This window comes from Scyliorhinus torazame, chromosome 29, assembly GCF_047496885.1.
Source record: "Scyliorhinus torazame isolate Kashiwa2021f chromosome 29, sScyTor2.1, whole genome shotgun sequence".
Lineage (NCBI taxonomy): Eukaryota > Metazoa > Chordata > Chondrichthyes > Carcharhiniformes > Scyliorhinidae > Scyliorhinus > Scyliorhinus torazame.
In genome coordinates, this window is record NC_092735.1 from 31,552,065 (window position 1) to 31,579,647 (window position 27,583).

General features: G+C 50.8%; 1 protein-coding gene across 6 annotated transcripts in view; it reads left to right on the forward strand.

The window, feature by feature from the left end:
- LOC140403999 (liprin-alpha-3-like) overlaps window positions 1–27,583 on the forward strand; it is a 185,493-nt gene that overhangs the window by 156,095 nt on the left and 1,815 nt on the right. For 3 of the 6 annotated variants that reach the window (XM_072492330.1, XM_072492331.1, XM_072492334.1), the window contains 9 exons: window positions 1,638–1,838; window positions 3,957–4,019; window positions 6,930–6,956; window positions 10,377–10,552; window positions 11,200–11,297; window positions 13,277–13,452; window positions 16,957–17,025; window positions 22,521–22,689; window positions 23,587–23,658. In XM_072492330.1, coding sequence (XP_072348431.1) covers window positions 1,638–1,838; window positions 3,957–4,019; window positions 6,930–6,956; window positions 10,377–10,552; window positions 11,200–11,297; window positions 13,277–13,452; window positions 16,957–17,025; window positions 22,521–22,689; window positions 23,587–23,645 — 1,038 coding nt within the window. In that variant the 3' untranslated portion in view covers window positions 23,646–23,658. The remainder of the gene's footprint in view (window positions 1–1,637; window positions 1,839–3,956; window positions 4,020–6,929; window positions 6,957–10,376; window positions 10,553–11,199; window positions 11,298–13,276; window positions 13,453–16,956; window positions 17,026–22,520; window positions 22,690–23,586; window positions 23,659–27,583) is intronic. The other 3 variants (XM_072492332.1, XM_072492333.1, XM_072492335.1) reach the window with 1 other exon arrangement.

Sequence of the window (27,583 nt, forward strand, 5' to 3'; positions counted from 1 at the left end):
TGGCCACGCTAAATTGCCCCTTAATTGGAAAACGATAATTGGGTACTCTAAATTTATTTTTAAAAATTGTTAAATATATTTTTATTTGATTTTTAACATTTTAACCAAACAACACAACAAAGTAAAACAACAAATCCCCCACCCCCCAAACAACTCCCCACCCCCCCCACTCCTTCAACACCCCAGTCACTCAGAGCAAACACCCCCCACCCCCCAGTAGCTGACGGTAAAGTGTAATATAAACAGAATCCATCTCTTCCCCCCCCCCCCCCCCACTTAAAATGAACTTAACCTCTCTCTCCCCCCCCCCCCCCCCCCCCCCCACTTAAAATGAACTTAACCTTCTCCAAGTCCAGGAATTCCTATCAAGTCTCCCAGCCGTACTGAAGCACAGGGCCGTGATCCTGACCTCCACCACAACAGGACCCACCTGCGAGCACTCAGCGAGGTGAAGGCCAAAACTTCTGCCCCCCCGCTTCCACCTGCAGCTCCGGCAAGTCCGACACCCCAAATGTGTCCCCCAGACGGACTTGGCTCCCAATCCCAATGTGGGATCGCCGACCAGGTGCTGAAAATCGACCTCCAGGATTTCTCCTGCTTTGGGCAGGATCTGAACATATGTACGTGATTGGCCGGACCCCTCGCACACCTCCCACAAATGTCCCTCACCCCCTCAAACAACTGGTTTATCCTCGACATAAGACCATAAGATATAGGAGCAGAATTAGGCCACTCGGCCCATCCAGTCTGCTCCACCATTCAATCATGGCTGACATAGTCCGGTGCGCTCAGTGTACCACTTTTAGCTGTACCAACCTCAGCCTCGCACACAACATTGAGTCATTCACCCTCCACAGCACGTCCCACCACAACCTCTCCCCTAGCGCCATCCCCAGCTCCTCCTCCCATTTTGCCTTGACCCCCCCTCCAACGTCGCCATGTCCTCCTCCAAAATCCTCCCGTAGATTGCCGAGATGAATTCCCCTACCCCTCCAGCCCCATCACCGAGTTCTGGCATTTTCAAACGAATAAACATTTGAAAAAGAAAGACTGCAAAGGGAGTGGGTGATGGAGCAGATTGCAGAGGCTTATGGGATAGTTCCTTCAGAAAATGGACGAAATGGCCTCCTCTTTCTGTGTCAGGATCTAGCACCAGTGGACAAGGTGATTGGCATAAAACATGGGGGAAACATTTTGGGGGCGCAAGTGGTTCGAATCTGGTAGGGACTGAGTGCCAGTATGGTGGAGACAAATTCAGTTGATGTTTTCCAAAAGAAATTGGCTACTTTACCTGAAAAGTAAATAAATTGCAGGGTTAAGGGTAAAGTTGGGGGGGATGGGACTGGGCGAGTTGCCTCGTTGCAAAGAGCAGGTCTCGTTCCGTATTCTTCGGCCGCGCCCACCTCAAGATCGCCATGGACGGGACGTGGACCATGTAAAGGTCCATTAACCTCGGGCAACAATCTCAGGTCGCCGGGCGAGTGCGGCCAGAGAATCCCCCCCCCCCACAGAGACAGTAGGACGAAGGCCTCCTCGAACCATTCCATGATAGAGACGAGGCCTGTGGTCGGGGGACTTGTCTATAAACTGCTTGGTGTTGGTGTTTGAGGAAGCTGTTTTTATCTCCCTCTCTCTAGCTCTGGGTAGGGATGCCCGCCTGGTATGTGGCAGCCTGTCGTGCCAACGTCAAGAGTGGAGCCATCATGTCAGCCTTGTCCGACACGGAGATCCAACGTGAGATTGGGATCAGCAACCCGCTGCACAGACTCAAGCTTCGATTGGCCATTCAGGAAATGGTGTCACTGACCAGCCCCTCGGCACCGACTGTGTCTCGAATGGTACGGGATTTTATTGAAGGGCCTCGCACTCCCGGAGCACCAAGTCCCAGAAACTAAGGATGTGCGGGAGGGAATCCACATCCACCATTCATGGGGAACACGTGTTCGGCCAATTGGCCTCATTCTGTTCCTATATCTTATGAACTTATGAACCTCCTCTGTCTCTGCAACCTCCGCTCCCTTTCTCTGCAAACTCCTCTCTCTCTCTCTGCAAACTCCTCTCTCTCTCTCTGCAAACTCCTCTCTCTGTCTCTGCAACCTCCGCTCTCTTTCTCTGCAAACTCCTCTCTCTCTCTCTCTCTCTCTGCAACCTCCTCTCTCTCTCTGCAACCTCCTCTTTCTCTCTCTGCAACCTCCTCTCTCTGCAACCTCCTCTCTCTGCATCCTCATCCCTCTCTCTGCAACCTCCTCTCTCTCTCTGCAACCTCCTCTCTCTCTCTGCAACCTCCTCTCTCTGCAACCTCCTCTTTCTCTCTCTGCAACCTCCTCTCTCTGCAACCTCCTCTCTTTCTGCATCCTCCTCCCCCTCTCTGCATCCTCCTCTCTCTCTCTGCAACCTCCTCTCTCTCTGCAACCTTCTCTCTCTGCAACCTCCTCTCGCTCTGCAACCTCCTCTATCTCTCTCTTCATCCTCCTCCCTCTCTGCATCCTCCTCTCTCTCTCTCTCTCTGCAACCTCCTTTCTCTCTCTCTGCAACCTCCTCTCTCTCTGCAACCTCCTCTCTCTCTCTCTCTGCAACCTCCTGTCTCTCCCTGCAACCTCCTCTCACTCTCTCTGCAACCTCCTCTCTCCTTCTGCAACCTCCTCTCTGTCTCTCTCTCTCTGCAACCTCCTCCCTCTCTCTGCAACCTCCTCTCTCTCTCTCTCTCTCGGCAACCTCCTCTCTCTCTCTCTCTCGGCAACCTCCTCTCTCTCTCTCTGCAACCTCCTCTCTCTCTCTGCAACCTCCTCTCTCTCTCTGCAACCTCCTCTCTCTCTCTGCAACCTCCTCTCGCTGCAACCTCCTCTCTCTGCAACCTCCTCTCTCTCGCTGCAACCTCCTCTCTCTCTCTGCAACCTCCTCTCTCTCTCTCTCTCTCTGCAACCTCCTCTCTCTCTGCAACCTCCTCTCTCTCTCTCTCTGCAACCTCCTCTCTCTCGCTCTGCAACCTCCTCTCTCTCTGCAACCTCCTCTCTCTCTCTCTCTCTCTGCAACCTCCTCTCTCTCTGCAACCTCCTGTCTCTCTCTGCAACCTCCTCTCACTCTCTCTGCAACCTCCTCTCACTCTCTCTGCAACCTCCTCTCTCCCTCTGCAACCTCCTCTCTGCAACCTCCTCTCTCTCTCTGCAACCTCCTCTCTCTCTCTCTCTCTCTCTGCAACCTCCTCTCTCTCTCGGCAGCCTCCTCTCTCTCTCGGCAACCTCCTCTCTCTCTCTCTCTCTCTCTGCAATCTCCTCTCTCTGCAACCTCCTCTCTCTCGCTGCAACCTCCTCTCTCTCTCTGCAACCTCCTCTCTCTCTCTCTCTCTCTGCAACCTCCTCTCTCAGCAACCTCCTCTCTCTCTCTGCAACCTCCTCTCTCTCTGCAACCTCCTCTCTCTCTGCAACCTCCTCTCTCTCTGCAACCTCCTCGCTCTCTCTCTCTCTCTGTTTCTCACTCTCTCTCTCTATCCTTCACCTTCCTCTAGCTTTATGACCCCACCCCCACCCCCAGCTTCCCCTTTGACCCTCTCTTTCTCCCTGTCTGGTTCTCGTTCTCTCTCTCTCTCTTTTTTTCTCTCTCTCTTTTACCAACTCACTCTCACTCCCTCTTTCTCTCACTCTCTTTTTCTCATTCTCTCTCTCTCCTTCACCTTTCTCTCACTTTATGACCCCCCCACCTTTCCCTTTGACCCTCTCTTTCTCCCTATCTGGTCCTCTTTCTCTCTCTCTTTCGCTCACCCTGTCTGTCTCGTCTGTGTCTCTCTCGCTCTGTCCCAGTATGTATTAATAGGCAGTGTACGGAATATCAGTTGAAACGGATGTTTATATACATCTCAATTCCTTGGCGTTGTAAAGTTTTTGAATCTGTGTCTCCTCTCCCATTGGGCGCCCCCTCCCGCTGACCTTCAACATGACTGGACCACGCTGGGTGACCAGAACACGGGCAACGTGTGGGTGACACATGAGGAGATGGAAACCCTGACGGCGTCGACCAAGACGGTGAGTGCTGACATCTCTCTCCGAGCTCGTGGCTTCGCTGCATGCTTATGACGAACCATTAGTTCTGTGAAGCCCTGGAGTGTGGCGGTCCGTTTACAAGAGCATATGAAATAAGAGCAGGGGTAGGCCATTCGGCCCCTTGAGCCAATAAATAAGATCATGGCTGATCTGATTCTGGCCTCAATTCCACTTTCCTGCCAGCAACCCCCCCCCCAAAAAACCCTTGACTCCCTTGTCAATCGGAAACGTGTCTAACACGGAATATATTCGATGACCCAACCTCCACTGCTCTCTGGGGAGGAGAGTTCCAAAGACTTAACGACCCTTTGAGAGAAAGGTTTTCCCCTCATCTCCGTCCTGAATGGGAGACCCCGAATCTTCAGACCGTGCCCCTGATTCCAGTCTTTCCCCACGAGGAGAAACTCCCACCTGGCATCTGCTCTGCCAAATCCCCTCAGGGTCTCATATGCCTCAATAAGATCACCTCTCATTCTTCTAAACCCTCAGTGGGCATAGACCCAAACTGCTCAACCTTCCTCTCATCAGGTAGCCCTTTCACCCCAGCAGGGTTTAGGCAAAGGCTCACCTATCGCTGGTGCATTTTGAGTTGAACCTCATTATTTACCTCGGAAATTACAACTTTGTTATGACCCAGATCGTTTTGAGCGCACTTTGGCGCCACAGGAAAAATCCAGGACAGCACTGTCGGCCAGGCCCTTCAGGGTTAAGAAGAGTCTCATTTCATTCAGCGTGTTAAGAAAAAAATAATCTGAGTTATGATGTTACAAAAAGAAAACCTGAATTATAATCGCATTTGAATTTTACCCTAAAGGTAAATATGCCTACGTCGTGGTGGGTCACCATGACAACAGGCTCCTGGGACACACAGCCTTGGTGTCTAATGCTGAAAGTTTGCTGTGTTTCAATGTGTTCCCCGGGGTACAGCGGCACTCTGAGTGATGATTTTCACGTAATAACAGTAAATGTTTGGGAAGAAGCACATTGGTCCACAGTAACCGATCCATCCAATTCCTCCATCACTTTCTTCACTGTAACTCGGGCACTAACAGTCCCTGCTCCCCTGTGACTAACAGAAATTCACCCAGCTCCTTTTAAAAAAAAAATAAAGCCTGCCCTTGTCCTCCCTTCCCCCTTCTTTGTTAGTAACCTGTTCCTCAATTCTAACACTCCCTTACTGAAGCAAATGTTGCCCAATGGCCTATTTTTCCAGTGAAACCCTTACCCGTCATCTTCGAATGGGCGGTTGGAGCTGCTGCTTCACGGCACCGAGGACCCGGGTTCAATCCCGGCCCCGGGTCACTGACCGTTTATATATTTCCATTTAGAACCACGTGCACATTTAGAATGATGACACCTATGTAAACATGTCACGCTGTAATTATGACCTCCAGCCAGCTGGGGGCTGGTATGGGGAGGGTTTGCTACTGCCCTCCAACTGGTGTTAGAGCGTCATTACACCGGGACTGGTTTACATGGGCAGCAGTTTTCGTGTGAAGACAGGAACATTTAACAGAAGGAAGTTGATGGATGTCAATACTTTTTTCCAAAGTTATTCTCCATTTGATCCCAGTTGGGGAAGGACATTTATTGACATCCCCAGCTGCTCTGAGGAAACGGTGCTGGGTTCTCTTGCTGCTTGCTTGCTGGACCCATTCAGAGGGCAGCTAGATAATTGTCGCACCAGGATGAGATGGCAGAGAAGCTAGCTAGTTCACGCAAGGACAACCAGAACTGCTCTGGCCTCTGTGCCTGCCTCGTGTGACAGCCGTGGTTTAGTTGGTTGCAATCTGAGTCCCGAGGTCCCAGGGTCAAGCCCATCTCCAGGGCTTGAGCGCACAGGTCTACACTGACACTACAAGATCCCACGGCACTACTTTGTGGAAGAGTAGGGGAGTTCTCCCCAGCGCCCAGGCCAAATATTCATCCTTAGATCAACGTCACGCAAAAAGGACATTGATTCTCTATCCCATACCTGTTTGTGGGAACTTACTGTGCATGAATTGGATGATGCGTTATCTACATTAAAGCAGCGACTATACTTCAAAAGTACCTCATTGGAAGTATACCACTTTGAGACATCTGGCAGTCATGATAAAAACAATTTAAATTCGAGTTTTTTATTCCAAAGTAGTCCAGCCACTTCGGAAGTGGTCTATTCCGAAGTGGTCTAGCCACCAGGGGCTGGCTTAGCACAGTGGGCTAAACAGCTGGCTTGTAATGCAGAACAAGGCCAGCGGTGCGGGTTCAATTCCTGTACCGGCCTCCCCGAACAGGCGCCGGAATGTGGCAACTGGGAGCTTTTCACAGTAACTTTATTGAAGCCTATTCGTGACAATAAGCGATTATTATTATTATTATTATTATTATTATTATTATTATTACAAGGTAATCATTTGTTTAAAAACAAAACCACTGCTTCACAACTTGAGGCAGACAATAACTGTGGCCGTTCCATAGTTACTTCATCCCAAGAGCAAGTAAATACCAATCTGAACCAACTAGGCCTATATGGGGCAGGCAACGCTGGCAGGCGCCTCTCATCGATGGTCATATGATGGCGGAACTGGGAGGTAGAGGTGAGATTGTTTAAGGTATCAGATGCAGACTCTCTAATGGGCTTTCCCGAGCATTCCGTTCTTTTCCTAATGCAGAGTGCAAATGCAAATTTATCGGTGTGCCTTGTTCACCCCCTCCAGTGTGTTCTACCCCATTCAATCTGCCCGATCTTCTACTCCAACTCCAGTTTCCCACTGGATCCCCAAATCCCTTGCTCGGTTCCCCCCCTTAGCCTGTAGAATGTAGCACTAACCTCACGCTAACACTGTACTAACTGTTTTCTTGCATCCTTTCATCTCCTGCCTCACTAACCTTTAACCTCTCCGACGGTAGGAGGCCAAAGAAATCAGCTGGGACCAGGTGGGTTCCCCATTTTTCTTTTTTAAAATTTAAATCTTCCTTTTGAATCCAGTTTAAGATGTTGTCGATTGGACCCGCGGGATTGGTTAGCCTGGAGAGTGGCGCAGAATAACGCCAGCGACGGGGGTTCGATCCCTACAGCGGCCGATGTAGATCCTGGTGGGGGCCTACCTCCTCCTCTTGCCCCCATCGTGAACTCCTGGCTCAGCCGTGGATTCAGTAACCGTGGACCGCGGCCCCCAGTGGGGTTGCGAGGGCCAAGGCAGTCGTGGCCGCCATGGAACTCCGTACTGACTCCCCCTCGCTGTGAGTGTCCTTTAAATGCTTCGGGTTATGGTATGTGTGGCCTAATGGACTGATTGGTGTGTGGCCTAATGGACTGATCTCTGAGGCTTGATTGCTACTGCAACAAAAAGCCAATGGAAAGGTAGGCGCTTGTTTTTTATTTGTTGAATAAAGAAAACGTGCCTGATCATCAATTCCCCCAATGCCGAACTCTTGTTATCCCCCACCCACACCCACTGCTCAACAACTAAAGCTTCCAGGCCCTCTCACAACAAATTAAGCCCTCCCCCTCCCCAGCACCACACTGGGGTCATATGAAGTCTGAGGCGTTCAAATGGGGGTCACACCAGGGGAAAATGTTTGAGGAGATTAGGCATGATCAGCGGTTCTCAACCAACAAGAACGCCGGGTCAAGAGAGAGATTGGATCTGGGAAACACCATCTGCTGGTCACCTTAGAGAGGTGGGTGGGGTTGCAGCCCTGTGTTGCTATGGGCCTCTTGCCCCTTGGAGCTGGTCCCCGAATCAGAGTGCTGCCTAGGCCGCAGCCTGGCGGCCTTGAAACGTCCAGGAATGAAACTCCCCTGACGTTGAGGTTAATGCCCAGGAGTACAAAAACTGGCAAGTCATGCTCCAGTTTATAGAACCTTGGTACGGCCGCACTTGGAATATTGCGCACAATTCTGGTCGCCACACTGGCAGAAGGAGGCGTAGGCTTTGGAGAGCGTGCAGAGGAGGTTTACCAGGATGTTGCCTGGTCTGGAGGGTGTTAGCTATGCGGAGGGGCTGAATAGACTCGGACTGTTTTCATTAGAAAGACAGAGGTTGAGGTGTGACCTGATAAAGGTCTACAAGATTATGAGGGGCATGGATAGAGTGGATGGGCAGGCACTCTTTCCCAGGGTGGAGGGCTCAGTCACCAGGGGGCAGAAGTTTAAGGTCCAGGGGGCAACGTTTAGAGGAGATGTGCAAGGCAGGTTTTTTACACAGAGGGTGGTGAGTGCCCGGAACGCGTTGCCAGGGGAGGTTGTGGAAGCAGATACATTAACGGAGGTCAAAAGGCATCTTGACAAGTACATGGATAGGATGGGTCTAGAGGGATACGGCACAAGGAGGTGCTGAGGGTCTCGGCAATGTTTGGTATCATGACTGGAAGGGCCTGTTCCTGTGCTGTATTGTTCTTTGTTCTTTGAGACATAAATAGAGTAGGGGAAACAAAAAAAAATGACATTTTAAAATTAAACAACGGCTCTTCGTCCAGTTACACAAATATCAGGCATGGGGAGAGAGGATACTGATTGTGTCAGTCAAGAATCACCGAGTCAGCTAACGAAAAGACTGTTGGCTTTGTGGGTTGGCCGTGGGGAGGCTGGGCACCGCCATGATTGGCATGTCGAGTGACCAATGGCGAGAGTGAGGGACAGAGCAGTTGGAAGCCGGAGGTCAGGTGATGAAAGCCCCAGGAAAGGGCCCAGTCAGAGTTGGCAACCCCACGTTGCTGCCCTGGAGGTAACCCGGGTTTCTGCAGCGAGACTTGGTGAAGGGTTCTACCACCGAACCGGGGAGAGAGGAGGAGGAATTTCAGGAACTGTATTTCCCGCCATCATGCTCTGAGCTCTGCCGGTGAGAACGATCTCTCTTCTGTTTTCTTTCTCATCCAATAAGCACATCTGGACATTCACGCTGGCGGGACATTCCGGTCCCACGCCGGCGTGCGGGGTTTCCCGGTGACGAGGGTGCGGTCACCGGGAAATCCCGTTGACTGCTGCGGGGGTTGTCAAATCCTGTTGGCGGACCGCTCCCCCCATCGAAAAACACACAGCCGGTTGGTCGATAAGTCCCGCCCAGTGACTTCTAAATTAACGCATCTATCGGTCGAAATGTATCTCAAGTGGTATTACTGTAGGTAGATGAGAGGGAACCAGGTAACCACTTCAACCTAACGATGCTGCCATGGCAACCCATGGTCACTAGCAGTGGTCGCGATCAGAAAGAGGTTGAAGTGGCCCCTCTGCCGACAGCAACCTTGTTGAAGTTGCAGCTTCCTCCTGCACTGCAGTCCTCTGCGATCCTCCAATTCCAGCTCTCGAATTCCCTCCCGAAACCTCTATGCCTCACCACCCCTTTCCCCTCCTTTTGCCCCAACCTCTTACCTCCTTATTGCTTCTATGTCAAATCTAATAATGTTTCCGTGAAGTGCCTGGGGATATTTCACTAATTGTACATCCTCCCATGAAAAGCACTATTGTAGATGCGTGCTGCTGTGGTTGTTGATTTCATAGGATCCATATGGTGCAGAAGGAGGGCATTTGGCCCATCGAGACTGCACCGACCCTCCGAAGGAACACCCCACCTAGATATAATATAGAACATACAGTGCAGAAGGAGGCCATTCGGCCCATCGAGTCTGCACCGACCCACTTAAGCCCTCAGTTCTACCCTATCCCCGTAACCCAATTACCTCTCCTAACCTTTTTGGACACTAAGGGCAATTTAGCACGGCCAATCCACCTAACCTGCACGTCTTTGGACTGTGGGAGGAAACCGGAGCACCCGGAGGAAACCCACGCAGACACGGGGAGAACGTGCAGACTCCGCACAGACAGTGACCCAGCGGGGAATCGAACCTGGGACCCTGGCGCTGTGAAGCCACAGTGCTATCCATTTGTGCTACTGTGCTGCCCTACCCTTTCCCCGCAGCCCGACCTTTCGGACACTAAGGGCCAATTTAGCGCGGCCAATCCAGCAAACTCGCACACCTTTGGACTGTGGGAGGAAACCGGCGCACACACGGAGAGAACGTGCAGACTCCGCACAGACAGTCACCCGAGGTTGGAATCGAACCCGGGCCTCTGACGCTGTGAGGCAGCAGTGCTAACCACTGTGCCACCGTGCCGCCCCATTCAAGTAAACTGTTGAACATCAATAGAGGGTGCATTCAGCGCGCCTTTGTCATTCTGTTATCTTTGACCCTGTCACCTTTTAAGCCTGAGCTAATACTTTGACCTATTGCGTTGTCAGAGAATCTGTCACCACCACCCTCTATGATTTTTCTAGAAGGGCCACTGACCTACCTTCAAATGTGGAGTTTCTTTATTTTTAGGCCTGGTTTAATTCCGGAGTATTGATCCTTTAGATCTTGGCGTACGGAGATATGAACCACGAGTGGGTGGGAAATGATTGGTTGCCGAGTCTCGGCCTTCCGCAGTATCGGAGTTACTTCATGGAATCGCTGGTCGATGCCCGCATGTTGGACCATTTGACCAAGAAGGAACTTCGAGGCCAACTGAAGATGGTGGACAGTTTCCACAGGTACACTAGTGCTATGACCTCTCAGTTGGCACTACCCAATGCAGCCCTCTGACTGGCAACCGCCCTGAATACTGACTCTTAGTGCCGTATCTTGAGCAGGCACTACCCTCAGTACTAACGCATGGTGCCATCTCTTGTATTTTATTGACCCCCAATTCAATTGGTGAAGTGCGAAATGAGGCAGGAATAATTCTTGGATAATGGGTTTACTCACACAGCGCAGCATTGTGTATGGCTGCTTCCCACCTACCAACGAGTGTCCCAGCAGTCTCGCCTTATAAGTGCTCTCAGTACTTGATTAAACAATGCCCTTCACCTGTGCATCTTAACAATATAACCAACATCTGGGGCTTTGCCGGACTAACATTAACTAACATTACTAAAGCTGATCATCTTGTTGCTGTTTGTGGGATCTTGCTGTGCACAAATTGGCTGCCACATTTCCCTGATTACTACAGGGACTCCACTTCTAAAGTGACTCGTTGGTTGTAAACACTTTGCGAGAGAGAGAGACCTGAGGTTGTGAAAGGCGCTACACGAATGCAAGTTTTCTTTTTAAATGTGTCGAGGGCATATTGTGCAGAGAGGGGATGCCTCGGGCGAGAAAGGTTCCCTCCTGTCCTCATCCGAGTGCCTCTTTGTTGCAGAATCAGTCTCCACTATGGCATCATGTGTCTGAAGCGGCTCAACTACAGCAAGAAGGAGCTGGAGAGCAAACGGGAGGACAGCCTCATCCAGCTGAAGGGTGAGTGTGCGTTGGGGTTGCTGGGCGGAACTTGCTAGTTGAGGGCGGTCGGTGTGAGGGCAGGTGGGCCGGGAGAGCTTCTTGGAGAGCAGGTACATCACTTGCGGAGGCGACACCGCCTATGAAAAGGCATCACCCAATGGAAGGAAAACGTGTGGAGAAAAAATGGGAGGGATTTAACTGAGCGGGAGCAAAGTCCCAGAACGCTCTTAGCGCTGAAAACACAACGCTATAAAACGGCACTCAGTTTAGATAAGAGGCGGGGTCACGGGGATAGGGTGGGGTAGGGGGGCCTAGGAGCGTTGGTGCAGACTCGATGGGCTGAATGGCCTCCTTCGTCTATGACGAATAATAATCTGCTTTCCTATTCTTCCTGCCAAAATGGACGAGTTCACATTTTCCTACATTATACTCCATCTGCGAATTCTTTGTCCCTTCACTTAACCATCACTTGACCTTCACTTAACCATCCAAATCCCTCTGTACACTCATTATTTCCTTCTCATAATTTGTTTTACTACCTATCTTTGTGACATCAGCAAATTTAGCCACAGCACTATAAAGGCTCGGGGGGGCGGGGCCGCCGAGAAGGTAAGTTAACTGGAGTTTTATTGAAGGTGAAGGAAACGGCCGCTACGGAGGAATACAGCGCAACAGGTCCTGGTTGGCATGGTGACACAGTGGTCAGCACCGCCGCCTCACAGCGCCAGGGACCCGGGTTCAATTCCACCCTTGGGAGACTGTCACTCTCCCCCTGTCTGCGCGGGTTTCCTCCGGGTGCTCCGGTTTCCTCCCACAGTCCAAAGACGTGCAGGTTAGGTGGATTGGCCATGATCAATTGCCCCTTGGTGTTCAAAAGGTTAGGTGGTGTTGTGGGGTTGCAGAGATGGGGTGGGGGGAGTTGGCCTTGGTGGGGTGCTCGATCGGAGGGTCGGTGCAGACCCGATGGGCCGAATAGCCCCTTTCTGCACTGTAGGGATTCTATGAAGTTCTGGTCCCAGTTCGGCCCAGCTTTTGAAGTGTAAAGTAACGGGTCCAATACAGATTGTAAGTTGTTGAGACCCCAGGACTGATTACTGTGGCACTCCACTGGTTCCAGCTTGCTTCATGTTAGCTAACCAATCCTTTATTCATGATGACATCTTTTCCCCGACACCATGTGCTCTTAGTTTATATAGTAACCTTTCATGTGGCACCTTTTCAAACACCTTTTGGAGATTTAGTTATAAATTACTGATCAAGATGGTTTTCCTTATCCAAGTTCAGCATCTCCCATCTTTCCTGCACCCAGAGTTGCTTGGGTCTGCGCAAATTATTGGTGGACAGCTGAATGTATCGAAACAATACAAACTCCCTCCACCACCGACGCACAGTAGGAGCCGTGCGCACCATCCACAAGATGCACTGCAATGACGTTACTGTGAAAATCCCCAGTCACCACACTCCGGCGCCTGTTCGGGTACACAGAGGGAGAATTCAGAATGTCCAATTCACCTAACAGGCACGCCTTTCGGGACTTGTGGGAGGAAACCGGAGCACCCGGAGGAAACCCACGCAGACATGGGGAGAACGTGCAGACTCCCCGCAGGCAGTGACCCAAGCCGGGAATCGAACCTGGGACCCTGCCACTGTGAAGCAACAGTGCTAACCACTGTGCTACTGTGCCCGCCCAATAAGGGGATCAGGAATTATGGGGAGAAGGCAGGAGAATGGGGATGAGAAACATATCAGCCATGATTGAATGGCGGAGTACTCAATGGGCCGAATGGCCTAATTCTGCTCCTATGTCTTAAGGTCTTACAGTACATCAATATTAGTCTTTGCTTCCCACTTGTCCTTTGTTCTCCCCCGCCCCACCCCCACCCCATCCCTTCTTCAATCCCACTTCACTTGAATCCATGCTCGGTCTTAACCCCTGATATTTTACAGCTTAGATTTACAAGCTCAGTTTCAGATTTCTCTCCCTCTGACCTTTCCAGATGTGATGGTGTGGACAAATGACCGAATGATGGGCTGGGTGCAGGACATCGGGCTAAAGGAGTACAGCAGCAACCTGCAGGAGAGTGGGGTCCATGGGTCCCTCATTGCATTGGACGACACCTTTGATCATAATGACGTTGCTCTGCTGCTTCAGATCCCAATGCAAAACACACAGGTAGGCGCGGAGACGGGCCTTGGTTGGACAATTTTGTTTCTTAATTCTTTCACGAGATGTGGGCGCTGCTGGGTGGGCCAGCCTTTGGGGCCCACCCCTAGTTGCCCTTGAACGGAGTGTCGCGCTCGGCCATTTCAGCGGACAGTTAAGAGTCAACCACATGGCCGTGGGTCTGGAGTCACATGTAGGCCAGACCGGGTAAGGACGGCAGATTTCCTTCTCCTAAGAGGTGACTTAATTGAGGCATACAAGATGATCAGAGGATTGGATAGGGTGGACAGTGAGAGCCTTTTTCCTCGGATGGTGATGTTTAGCACGAGGGGACATACCTTTAAATTGAGGGGAGATAGATATAAGACAGATGTCAGAGGTAGGTTCTTTACTCAGAGAGTAGTAAGGGTGTGGAATGCCCTGCCTGCAACAGAAGTGGACTCGCCAACACTAAGAGCATTCAAATGGTCATTGGATAGACATATGGACGATAAGGGAATAGTGTAGATGGGCTTTAGAGTGGTTTCACAGGTCGGCGCAACATCGAGGGCCGAAGGGCCTGTACTGCGCTGTAATGTTCGATGTTCTATGTAAAGGGGGCATGAGGGAAGTAGAGGGGTCTTTAGCGCAATCGATGATGGTTGTCACAGCCGCCATTACTGATTCCAGCTTCATATCCCAGATTTTATTAATTGAATTTAAATTCCGCCAATTGCCCTGGTGGGATTTGGACCCGTGGGGCCAGGAGGAAGGGGATGGGGTGAGAGAGTTCTAGCGGGGCTGGGGGTGAAAAGGAAGGAATTGGAATTTGGGGCAATGTTATGATTCTGAAGGTGGGGAGGGGGTGGTTTAGAGAGAGAACAATATCACATCTTTCCCCGCCTCAGGATGTCCCAAATGGAGGAAGTTTTAAAGTGTAGTCACTGGTGTAATGTAGGGACTGTGACGGCCTGTTTATGCACAGCAAGATTCCACAAACGGGTGACGTGGTGGTGGCCAGTTACGTTGCTTTTTAGTGAAGTTGGCTTAGAGATCGCCCCTATTCTTCTTCGGAATAACGCCATGAGACCTTTCATGCCCAGCCAAGAGGGCACAGGAGTCCCTGGGCTTAACAAGGCAGCACCTCCTACATTGCCACACTCTCTCTGCAGTGCGCTGAAAGGGTGAACTGCGCTCAAGCGTCTGGCTGTGCGATGTGAATCCACGGCCGTCTGATGCCCACTCTGCCACGGTTGACACCTTTTAGATCCCGGCAGACATCCTCTGGTCGGTCCCCGGCCTCCACCAAGTCGGCTGATTTAAGCTGGCCGCCTGCAGATGCGACACTGCTCAGGCTCCTGGTACCCGCCTAAGCTCATGGTGTGAATGAAACATCATCAGATTGTTTTGATTTCCTGCGCTGGCCTCTGTCCAGTGACTCCCGCTGGGGGAGGGTGTGGACCGGAGCGGTATGATGGCTTCCAACGGTTGAATAGCCAGCAGGACGCATTGGGACGGAGGTGCTCTGGAGCTGGACCTTACCGCAAGTCGGTGTCTTCAGAAGAGACGGGGTAAAATTGGACGCGGTAGGAAGGGAATGGCAATGAGTCACTGGGTGTTAGGATTAGTAATGATCGCACCTTCTGTTCACCCGTAACACTGGCAGGGAAGTCTGCAGAGAAGGAAGGAACTGTGCTCTATTCCTGGCTTCTCACTCTCAGTGTACTGGGGATTGTTTATCTGGGTCAGTCCTGCAGAAGCACCTCCGATGGACTGGCCTCTTTCCCCAGCTGCCTAAACCCCCCGCCCTTCCTTGAACCATGGCGACAGTGACGCTAATGACTGGGCGGGGCTGTGGCCACCGATCGTTCAGAAAGGCATAAGTTCAGGCCCGAATTTAAATTCGATGAACAAATCTGGAATTGTATGTTAGTCTTGGGGATGCCGACCCTGACCACTGTGGGGGAAAAAAACATCTGGTTCGCTAATGCCCTTTGGGGGGAGGAAATCTGCCGCCCTTACCCGGTCTGGCCTACACGTGACTCCAGACTCGCACGGCGATGGTCGACTCCGAAACAGCCTCGCCAGCCAAGGGCCTATTAGGGATGGGCGATACAGGCTGGGCTTCACCAGTGACACCAATATCCCACGAAAACATTGAAACAATAAACAACTTGTTGAGTCTGAATATCTTGGTATTGAGGCAGGGCAGCGGGAGAGGAGGATTGGAGGCAGATCCTGGATTTCAGATCCCACTCTCTCACGGAACGTCCTGCTTCACGGGGCCAAAGCTCTGCGGGCCGTGTACAGACCCACGCGAGAGCCCCTCCGTCCCCCCCATTAGCCGGGATAACAGATTGAGGACCCCCCTGCTCATTCTGGGAAGTTGTTGGACAGGGTCGCCCGATTTGGAGTTTGTCGATGGGTGGGACCCTCGGGTCAGGAGTGAGTTGTTGAATTGCTTGACCAGGGGGAAGTCACCACGAGGACGGCTGTGATTCGGGAAGATCCACTATCGCTTTCTCCGAGCAACCAGGGGTGCAGAGTGAACGCAGCCGTGCCAGTAACCCTCACTCCATCAGAACAAGCATATCTTAAACAAAAAGCCTCGGGATGATGTTTTCCGACGCTCCCACTGGCGGGATCTTCTGATCCCACTGATTATCATAGAATTTACAGTGCAGAAGGAGGCCATTCGGCCCATCGAGTCTGCACCGGCTCTCTGAAAGAGCAACCTACCCAACTGCACACCTCCACCCTATCCCCATAACCCAGTAACCCCACCCAACACTAAGGGCAATTTTGGACACTAAGGGCAATTTAGCATGGCCAATCCACCTAACCTGCACATCTTTGGACTGTGGGAGGAAACCGGAGCACCCAGAGGAAACCCACGCAGACACGGGGAGGACGTGCAGACTCCGCAGAGGCAGTGACCCAAGCGAGAATCGAACTTGGGACCCTGGAGCTGTGAAGCAATTGTGCTAACCACCGTGCTATCGTGCTGCCCACAAAAAAGGGCTTAGCGACCCCCCCCCCCCCAACATCTATTCGATCTATCTGAGGTAAAATCCAACAACAACTTGCATTTATGGAGCACCGTCAGTATTTTTATGTCCCCGGAGTGATTATCAATCAATCCACCAATTGGACATTGACCAATAGAAGGAGACATTAGGGAAGGTTACCCAAAGTTGGTCAATGAGGTTTTAGGAGCATCTGAAAGAAGGAGAGAGAGAGAGAGAGGTGGAGATGTTTAAGAAGGAAGTGCCAGGATTTCGGGCCCTAGCGAAGGATTAGCTTCTAATGCTGGACTGATTAAAATGGGGGCTGTGCAAGAGGCCAGAATTGGAGGGTTGTTATGTTTTCTTGAAGAAGGTTGCCTCAGTCGCCCGATTGTTAGGACAGGAGGCAGGCAGTGGGTGGATTGCCGTGACTCGCAGTATCGAATGTGTTCTGTGGTGGGTTTTGTCACTCCTGGTACCATGTTTGCGTCCCCTGAACCACCAGTGAAAATGTTTTCTCTCTTATCAGGCCCGTCAGATATTGGAAACTGAGTTCAAAAACCTGCTGCTTCAGGGAACAGATCGACGCCACGAAGAGGTTAGTGTGCATCGGCTAATCATAGAATCATAGAATCATAGAAGTTTACAGCATGGAAACAGGCCCTTCGGCCCAACCAGTCCATGCCGCCCAGTTTTTTACCATTAAGCTAGTCCCAGTTGCCCGCACTTGGCCCATAACCCTCTATACCCATCTTACCCATGTAACCATCTAAATGCTTTTTGAAAGACACAATTGTACCCGCTTCTACTACTACCTCTGGCAGCCCATTCCAGACACTCACTACCCTCTGAGTGAAGAAATTGCCCCTCTGGGCCCTTCTGAATCTCTCCCCTCTCACCTTAAACCTATGCCCTCTAGTTTTAGACTCCCCTACCTTTGGGAAAAGATGTTGACTATCTACCTTATCTATGCCCCTCATTATTTTATAGACCTCTATAAGATCACCCCTAAGCCTCCTACGCTCCAGGGAAAAAAGTCCCAGTCTATCCAGCCTCTCCTTATAACTCAAACCATCAAGTCCCGGCAACATCCTAGTAAATCTTTTCTGCACTCTTTCTAGTTTAATAATATCCTTTCTATAATAGGGTGACCAGAACTGCACACAGTATTCCAAGTGTGGCCGTACCAATGTCTTGTACAACTTCAACAAGACGTCCCAACTCCTATATTCAATGTTCTGACCAATGAAACCAAGCATGCCGAATGCCTTCTTCACCACCCTGTCCACCTGCGACTCCACCTTCAAGGAGCTATGAACCTGTACTCCTAGATCTCTTTGTTCTATAACTCTCCCCAACGCCATACCATTAACTGAGTAGGTCCTGGCCTGATTCGATCTGCCAAAATGCATCACCTCACATTTATCTAAATTAAACTCCATCTGCCATTCGTCGGCCCACTGGCCTAATTGATCAAGATCCCGTTGCAATCCTAGATAACCTTCTTCACTATCCACTATGCCACCAATCTTGGTGTCATCTGCAAACTTACTAACCATGCCTCCTAAATTCTCATCCAAATCATTAATATAAATCACAAATAACAGTGGACCCAGCACCGATCCCTGAGGCACACCACTGGTCACAGGCCTCCAGTTTGAAAAACAACCCTCTACAACCACCCTCTGCCTTAATCTGCCACATGTTCGTGTCAGTTAGTAGCGAACAAATGGCTACAGCACAGGGAAGACCCGGGAGTCCAGGGGGCGGGAAAGGCTGACATTTTGGCCTTTGCCTACTTGGTAGCCCGGAGACGGATCCTATTATCCTGGAGGGACTTGGAGCCCCAAAATGGGTTAGCGACATGGCGGGCTTTCTCAGGCTTGAGAAAATTAAGTTCGCCCTGAGAGGATCAACATTAGGGCTTGTTCGGAGGTGGCAGCCGTTTATCGACTTCTTCGGCGAAAACTAAACTGTTAGGGAATGAGGGGGTCGGGGTTTGGTTTGGTTTAGTTTAGTTTAATAATAATAATCGCTTGTCACAAGTAGGCTTCAATGAAGTTACTGTGAAAAGCCCCTAGTCGCCACATTCTGGCGCCTGTTCGGGGAGGCCGGTACGGGAGTTGAACCCGCACTGCTGGCCTTGTTCTGCATTACAAGCCAGCTGTTTAGCCCACGGTGCTAAACCAGCCCCAGGTTTAGTTTAGTTTAGTGTTTACTTTAGTTTAGTTTAGTTTTGGTGAGATCAACGAGAGGAGATGAAGGGATTTGGGAATTGTGTGTGTATTGTTAGGGGGGTGTTACATACTGAATTATGTTTATCATAGAATTTTATCATAGAATTTACAGTGCAGAAGGAGGCCATTCGGCCCATCGAGTCTGCACCGGCTCTTGGAAAGAGCACCCTACCCAAGGTCAACACCTCCACCCTATCCCCATAACCCAGTAACCCCACCCAACACTAAGAGCAATTTTGGACACTAAGGGCAATTTATCATGGCCAATCCACCTAACCTGCACATCTCTGGACTTGTACATTTTACATTTGTATTTGTATCTTTTGTTGTTATAAAACCATAAATGCCTCAATAAAATATTTGTTTAAAAAATAAATGGTTACAACACAGAAGGGAGGCCTTTCCAAACAACACGTCTGCGCTGGCTCTCTGTCAGGGCAACTCACCTGGTCCTACTCCCCCCTCCTTTTATTCCGCAGCCCTGCAAAGCCTTGCTCTCCCGAATACAATCCAGTTTTCCCTCTGCCTCACCACTGCTTCTCCTGAGAGTCGCCTCAAATGGGTTCCCGATCCCGACGGCAACGGGAGCAGTTCCTCCCTGGCTGCTCTGCCCAGACCCCCGCCCCCCCCGGGATTTGGGGGGGGGAAAAGGTCGCTGAGAAGAGTTCCCGGCGCCTCCAACCCACCCACCTCTCTGGAATTCCTCACCCCGGAACCATTCCCCTGAATTTATTCTAACATCCCGCCATAGGCTACACGTCCTCCCTCGATTGCAGCACCCCCTCAGAACTGGGACACAATCCCTCCCCCGCACCCCCCCCCCCCCCTCAGAACTGGGACACAATCCCTCCCCCGCACCCCCCCCTCAGAACTGGGACACAATCCCTCCCCCGCACCCCCCCCCTCAGAACTGGGACACAATCTCCCCACTCCCCCCCCTCAGAACTGGGACACAATTCTCCCCCGCACCCCCCTCTCTACCCCCCACCCCACCCCCAGTGGAGGGTGAAGCAGTGTTTTATAAAGGATCACCAGAACGTCCTTGTTTTCGTACTCTGCGACTCTATAAAGTCCAAGATCCCGTATGCTTTATTAACTGCTTACAGGAGGGAGGGGATGAGGAGAGGGAGCGAGCAGAAGTAGGGTGGGTGGGGGGCTCTTAAGTGGGCCCCTGAAGCCCAGGTGTCAGAGGGGGCGTTATATTAAATAGGAAGCTGGGCGAGGGCAGCACTAAGGGAGACTTGAGGGTTTGACTGTGAAGCCCGCCAGAGTCAAATAGTTCTCCATCACAAGCTTTTTCGGATGACACACGCGTAGCCGCTGAAGTCAAATATCGAATGTGTGAGACCACAACACGAGTGCACACCTTGGGGGGGGGGGGGGGGAAATCTTTCATTAACTAAGGCTCCCACCCCATGGTTAAGTTCATTTGTTATGGTTTAGTGGGGTCATGCGAGGGTTTAGACTGGGAGGCACGATTAGGTAAACAAGGCCGATTCAAGGGATCATGGAAGGTTACGGTTTGATAGAGGTTCCTAGGATTTTGAGAGGAGTTGTCGGCATAGACTAACAAAGATTTTGTTTTCTATTGGTGGGGGGAGTCGAGGGCGAGGAGACATCAGCTCAAAATTAGAGGCAGGAGAGAGGTTAGGGGAACACCTCTTCACACAATACAGAGGGAGGAATGTTGAATCTCTCCCACGTGAAGCAGTAGATGCCCCGGGCTCACGTAAGCAGTTTGAATATGAAAGCGATAGATTTTGTCTCGGGTAACAGAAGAGGGTAAGAAACAGAGGGCTGGGAGAGGCCATTCGGCGCCTCATGCCTGCTGGCCGTTCAATAAGGTCATGGCTGATCGACCTCAACTCCACTTCCCTGCGTTATCTCCGAATCCCTTCATTCCCACAGTATCCAGAGATCTACCGACCTCTGACTTGCATATGCTCAACGACGGAGCGCCGACAGCCCTCGGGGCCCGGAGCATTGCAAAGATCTCCTGAGTGAAGAGTTTTCTCCTCGTCTCTATGCCAAATGGCCAGCCCCTTTATTCCGAGACGCTGACCCCGCATTCTCGACAACCCCATCTGATAGATCGACCATGCGGTTTTAGCAGCACTATGTGATTAATAGAACTCAGTAGAAATTTATGTTAAAACTTCTCAGGTGCAAATAAGAATTGTTTTATTTGTCGTCTATACATAGAATTTACAGTGCAGAAGGAGGCCATTCGGCCCATCGAGTCTGCACCGGCTCTTGGAAAGAGCACCCTACCCAAGGTCAACACCTCCACTCTTTCCCCATAACCCAGTAACCCCAGTGCTGATTACAGTCGAGAATCATTTAAAAGGCAATTTGTAGACAATTGAAACTTTCAAAGAATCACAGAAATGATTTTCTTGCTGAGGCAAACAGCTCGCAGGAACTTCAAAAGTCAAAGTCAGAAAGTGAAGTATGAAAGACAGCGAATAGTTAAGTCAAAGTATAGATTGATTCCAGAGAGAGAGAGAGAGAGAGAGAGTGATCCAGCTAAAAATGGCCAAACGAAACTTCCCAGTTATACTGTATCGGATCTGTCTTTAGCCACCGAATTGGATTGGATTGGATTGGATTTGGTTATTGTCACGTGTACCGAGGGACAGTGAAAAGTATTTTTCTGCGAGCAGCTCAACAGGTCATTAAGTACATGAGAAGAAAAGGGAATAAAAGAAAATACATAATAGGGCAACACAACGTATACAATGTAACTACATGAGCACCCCGATGTAATTCTAATTAGTTTGGATTAACATCAAATGAGTTTGATTTGAGGGTTAGTTGTCACTCATTTATAGGCAACATTAACCTAAAATGTATTCTTGTATAAGCTAGGAATGCAATTCAACTTTCTTATCACATGCTTGCCTTGTCCTTGGCTTATTTTATCTGACGTGTGTATTTTGCTAGCTGCATAGGAATTTCTGTTTTGAAATGCCGAATGTGTGTTTTTAAATGACCTGAGGTTATGAGTGATTCAATAGACCAGGGGCTTAATACTAAATAGCTGTCTTTCGAACTATCACTTTTACCTATTAGATGTATGAGGAAACAGCGGGCTTCTACACCAGCCCAGGGGAAACATCCTCTCAGCTTCAACCTGGGGCAAGCCCTCGAAGGATTGACACGTGTTTTAATGGGACCACCTTGTTCTTCGAAGCCCTGAGATAATCTAGGCCCAGTTTATTTAGTTCCTCCTCATTGTCTTCATCCCATGATTCGGTCGGCTGCACCTTTTGGCAAGCTCCTTTATGGCAATTATGTCTGTGATAAAGCCAGGGGAGTCCAACGAGCTTCTTAAAAGTCCTTTATTTCAGCAACAGCATCATACATACACAGGGCCCGGTTCCCTTTCACCGGGTCCTCATTCGTTTTAGCTGGCTCTACAGCTGCCTGCCTTTTATGCTAGTGCTGGGTTAACTCAGTCCAATTGAACACGGGGAACAATCATCCCCAGGTGGATGAGCCCTGTGCAGGTTATTACAATGTCCTTCCTTAGTAAGGAGGCCATGCTATCCACTGCACCCCAGATGGGGTCTTGCCAGAGACCGATAGAAATTAGAAGCAGGAGGAGGCCATTCGGTCCTTCAAGACTCCCCCACCGCTCAACATCGTCATGGCTGATCCTCTATCTCAACCCAATACTCCCACATCCTCCCCATACCCTTTGACGCAAAGGAATATGGAGCCACAATTAATGGATGGCGTTAAGATGTGGAGAGGGCATGATCCCGCCGAGGACAGACTCACCAAGTCAAGTGGCCTCCGTCTCTTCCTGTATTCCAAAATGACAGATCTTAATTCCTTCCCCGTTCCTTTCCAGGACGACACCAAGAACTTCAGCCGAGCCCCCTCGTGGCGCAAGAGGTTCCGGGCGAAGGAGATGCGCGACATGACGTCGGACACTTCGGAAACCCTCCCAGCTAACTTCCGGGTGACCGCGGCTGCCATTACCTCACAGAGCGTGCAGCTGCGCAAGGTGCAGCCAGACAGTAAGTCCCGGCGGCGTTTGACTCGGAATCTCTGTCACCGGCCCGGGCCCGTCAAGGGGTAAAATACCGGGGGGGGCTCGAAGGGCTCAGGGTGACTGCGATAAGGGGCTGGGCTGTGAGGGTGGGGGGAGGTATAGGCAGAGATAGTGGGCAGGATCCGTCAGCCTCCCGTCCACGTGTCTCTCTGCTGTTGTAATGTGGAAAGCATGGCAGCTAGTTTGCGCACAGGGAGATCCCACAGGCAGCAGTGTGATAACGAGCAGACAGTCTGCTTTTGTCTTGTCAATTGGGAGATAAATATTGACCAGGGCACCGGGGAGTAGCCTCCTTGTTCCTCTTCCGGGCAGTGCCCCGGGATCTTTTGCACCCTGAGAAGGGGGGGGAGTGGGGGGGGGGTGGGCTTGCCTTAATTTTTCGTCCAAGAAAATGGCACCTGAGGCAGTGCAGCGCTCCCTCGGAATTGCACCAGGAGGGTCGACTTAGATTTTTGGAGCTGGCCTTGACCCCCCACTGACCCAAGCGAGTCGGGAACCGGCTGCTCCGTCCGAAACCGCAGCGGAACACTTTGAGGGGTGTTCGAGCCCCGAAAGAAATACTGGTTAGGTGAATTGGACATTCTGAATTCTCCCTCTGTGTACCCGAACAGGCGCCAGAATGTGGCGACTAGGGAATTTGCATAGTAACTTCATTGCAGTGTTAATGTGAGCCTACTTGTGACACTAATAAAGATGATTATTATTATCAATCACCTGAACAGAACTGATAAAAGAGACAGAGAGAGAGCTCAAGGATCTAATAACAAACGTGGCGATGTAACCGGCCAGTTTTATCCACTATCAAATGTGTGCTACAAATTTCTCAAGAACCTTTTGCATAAATGTCTTTTTTTAAACTTAGGTAACCCCTCAGGAACGCCACGGGCCGATACCCCTTCGATTCGGACGTATTCCTGCTAGCATTGCTCAGCAAGTAAGTGTGAGATGTACATAGAACATCGAAAAATACAGCACAGAACAGGCCCTTCGGCCCACGATGTTGTGCCGAAACTTTGTCCTAGATTAATCATAGATTATAATAGAATTTACAGTGCAGAAGGAGGCCATTCGGCCCATCGAGTCTGCAACAGCTCTTGGAACGAGCACCCTACCCAAGGTCAACACCTCCATCCTATCCCCATAACCCAGTAACCCCACCCAACACTAAGGGCAATTTTGGACACCAAGGGCAATTTATCATGGCCAATTCACCTAACCTGCACATCTTTGGACCGTGGGAGGAAACCGGAGCACCCGGAGGAAACCCACGCACACACGGGGAGGACGTGTAGACTCCGCACAGACAGTGACCCAAGCCGGAATCGAACCTGGGACCCTGGAGCTGGGAAGCAATTGTGCTATCCACAATGCTACCGTGCTGCCCTTAAGAACAAATTAATCTACACTGTATCATTCTACCGTAATCCATGTACCTATCCAATAGCTGCTTGAAGGTTCCTAATGTTTCCGACTCAACTACTTCCACAGGCAGTGCATTCCATGCCCCCACTACTCTCTGGGTAAAGAACCTACCTCTGACATCCCCCCTATATCTTCCACCATTCACCTTAAATTTATGTCCCCTTGTAATGGTTTGTTTCACCCGGGGAAAAAGTCTCTGACTATCCACTATCTATTCCCCTGATCATCTTATAAACCTCTATCAAGTCGCCCCTCATCCTTCTCCGTTCTAATGAGAAAAGGCCTAGCACCCTCAACCTTTCCTCGTAAGACCTACTCTCCATTCCAGGCAGCATCCTGGTAAATCTCCTTTGCACCTTTTCCAAAGCTTCCACATCCTTCCTAAAATGAGGTGACCAGAACTGTACACAGTACTCCAAATGTGGCCTTACCAATGTTTTGTACAGCTGCATCATCACCTCACGGCTCTTAAATTCAATCCCTCTGTTAATGAATGCGAGCACACCATAGGCCTTCTTCACAGCTCTATCCACTTTGGTGGCAACTTTCAAAGATGTATGAACATAGACCCCAAGATCTCTCTGCTCCTCCACATTGCCAAGAACCCTACCGTTAACCCTGTATTCCGCATTCATATTTGTCCTTCCAAAATGGACAACCTCACTTTTCAGGGTTAAACTCCATCTGCCACTTCTCAGCCCAGCTCTGCATCCTATCTCTGTCTCTTTGCAGCCGACAACAGCCCTCTTCACTATCCACAACTCCACCAATCTTCGTATCGTCTGAAAATTTACTGACCCACCCTTCAACTCCCTCATCCAAGTCATTTATGAAAATCACAAACAGCAGAGGACCCAGAACTGATCCCTGCGGTATGCCACTGGTAACTGGGATCCAGGCTGAATATTTGCCATCCACCACCACTCTGACTTCTATCGGTTAGCCAGTTCGTTATCCAACTGGCCAAAAATCCCGTAACAGGCGCCGGAATGTGGCGACTATGGGCTTTTCACAGTAACTTAATTTGAAGCCTACTTGTGACAATAAGCGATTTTCTTTTTTTTTTCATTTTTCATTTCATTTCCCACTATCCCATGCCTCCTTACTTTCTGCATAAGCCTACCATGGGGAACCTTATCAAATGCCTTAATAAAATCCATGTACACTACATCCACTGCTTTACCTTCATCCACATGCTTGGTCACCTCCTCAAAGAATTCAATAAGACTTGTAAGGCATGACCTACCCCTCACAAATCCGTGCTGACTATCCCTAATCAAGCAGTGTCTTTCCAGATGCTCAGAAATCCTATCCCTCAGTACCCTTTCCATTACTTTGCCTACCACCGAAGTAAGACTAACTGGCCTATAATTTCCAGGGTTATCCCTATTCCTTTTTTGAATAGGGGCACATTTGCCACTCTCCAATCCCCTGGTACCACCCCTGTTGACAGTGAGGACGAAAAGATCATTGCCAACGGCTCTGCAATTTCATCTCTTGCTTCCCATAGAATCCTTGGATATATCCCGTCAGGCCCGGGGGACTTGTCTATCCTCAAGTTTTTCAAAATGCCCAACACATCTTCCTTCCTAACAAGTATTTCCCGGGGCTGACCAGTCTCTTTCACACTGTCCTCTCCAACAATATCGCCCCTCTCATTTGTAAATACTGAAGAAAAGTACTCGTTCAAGACCTCTCCTATCTCTTCAGACTCAATTCACAATCTCCCGCTACTGTCCTTGATCGGACCTACCCTTGCTCTAGTCATTCTCATATTTCTCACATATGTGTAAAAGGCCTTGGGGTTTTCCTTGATCCTACCCGCCAATGATTGTTCATGCCCTCTCTTAGCTCTCCTAATCCCTTTCTTCAGTTCCCTCCTGGCTATCTTGTATCCCTCAAGCGCCCTGTCTGAACCTCGTTTCCTCAGCCTTACACAAGTCTCCTTCTTCCTCTTAACAAGACATTCAACCTCTCTTGTCAACCATGGTTCCCTCACTCAACCATCTCTTCCCTGCCTGACAGGGACATACATATCAAGGACACGTAGCACCTGTTCCTTGAACAAGTTCCACATTTCACTTGTGTCCTTCCCTGCCAGCCCATGTTCCCAACTTATGCACTTCAATTCTTGTCTCCTCCACGATGGTGTAACCGGGCGACGGATTTCTTCCGCCAGGTGCACGGCCTGAACTACGACGTGCAGCTCCTGTTCATTGACCGGAATGGTCTTCGGAACTCTTTGTTGGCGCTGCCCATCTTGTACCAGGACCTTCTCAAAGTCTGGAACACGGTCGCCACGCGCCGCAGCTCTCCCCCGTCAGGAGTAGTGGCTCTCGTAAGGGAGCCGCTGCTCAGGAATCTGCACCTCCGCCAATATTCATCCAGGTGGCTGGCGGAGCGGAGGGCTGCGGATGTCGGGGTGACCAGGATCTGGGACGTGCTGGGTGGTGGAGGGGCAGGCTGGATGACACCCTACGAGCTTGCCAGCCGTGGAGCGGAGTCTGTCCGGTGATCGGCCAATGCTATCCAAGGCCTCAAAACGGTCGTGCTCGCCCCGTGGGCACACTTGGGCTCGAGACGGCGCGGTTGTGCGGTGGTATCCCGTCTGAGCGGACCCCTGCTCGGATGGAATTCCACATTGGTCCCAAACCCCGGAACCCCCCCCCCCCGGGTGCTGGTGCCCCACAGCCCCAGCCGCCTCGCGGAAATACCCTCTGTGCCCTTTCGCACTGCGCGGAGGGGTTTCCTGTACGGCCTGCTGTTGCACACTTTCCACCTCCTTGTCCTCATCCGCCGCCCAGACACGCCTTGGCGGGCCTCGTTGCTGTCCGGCGGCGGTGGTCCCCACTGGAGGTCCCTCTACGGAGGTGTCCTCCCCATAAAACTATGGGACCTGGGGTGGAGGGTGCTGCTCGTGGCAGTGTCGTGCAACCATCGTTTAAATCACTTCACGGCTTTGCCAGAGACCTGCCACTTTCGCGGCCTGGTGGAGACCGTGGAGCACGTTTCTGTTGTCTGTCCGAGGCTGCACTCCCTTTTTGGTTTCTTGACAGTGTTGTTGTTGAGGTTTTCTTTGCACTTCAGCCCCACGCTCCTGATCTACGGACATCCGGTGCGGAGGGGGGCCGGGAAGGCGGAGGACCTCCTCGTGAACCTGCTCCTGGGCCTGGCCAAACTTGCCATTTATAGGTCCAGACAGCGGGCGACCGAGGGGGTCGTCCAGCCTGACTGTCTGCCCATCTTCCGCAGCCTCGTTCGCGGCCGGGTGTCCCTGGAGCGGGAGCATGCGGTCCACGGGCACACTCGAGGCGTTCCGTGCTCGGTGGGCACCGCAGGGGTTGGATTGCCTTATCCACCCCGATTCTCACACTTTAATTTGACGGGTTTTTGATAAGTTTTTGTTTCCTTTCTCGTTCTCTTTGGGCTGTGCTCCA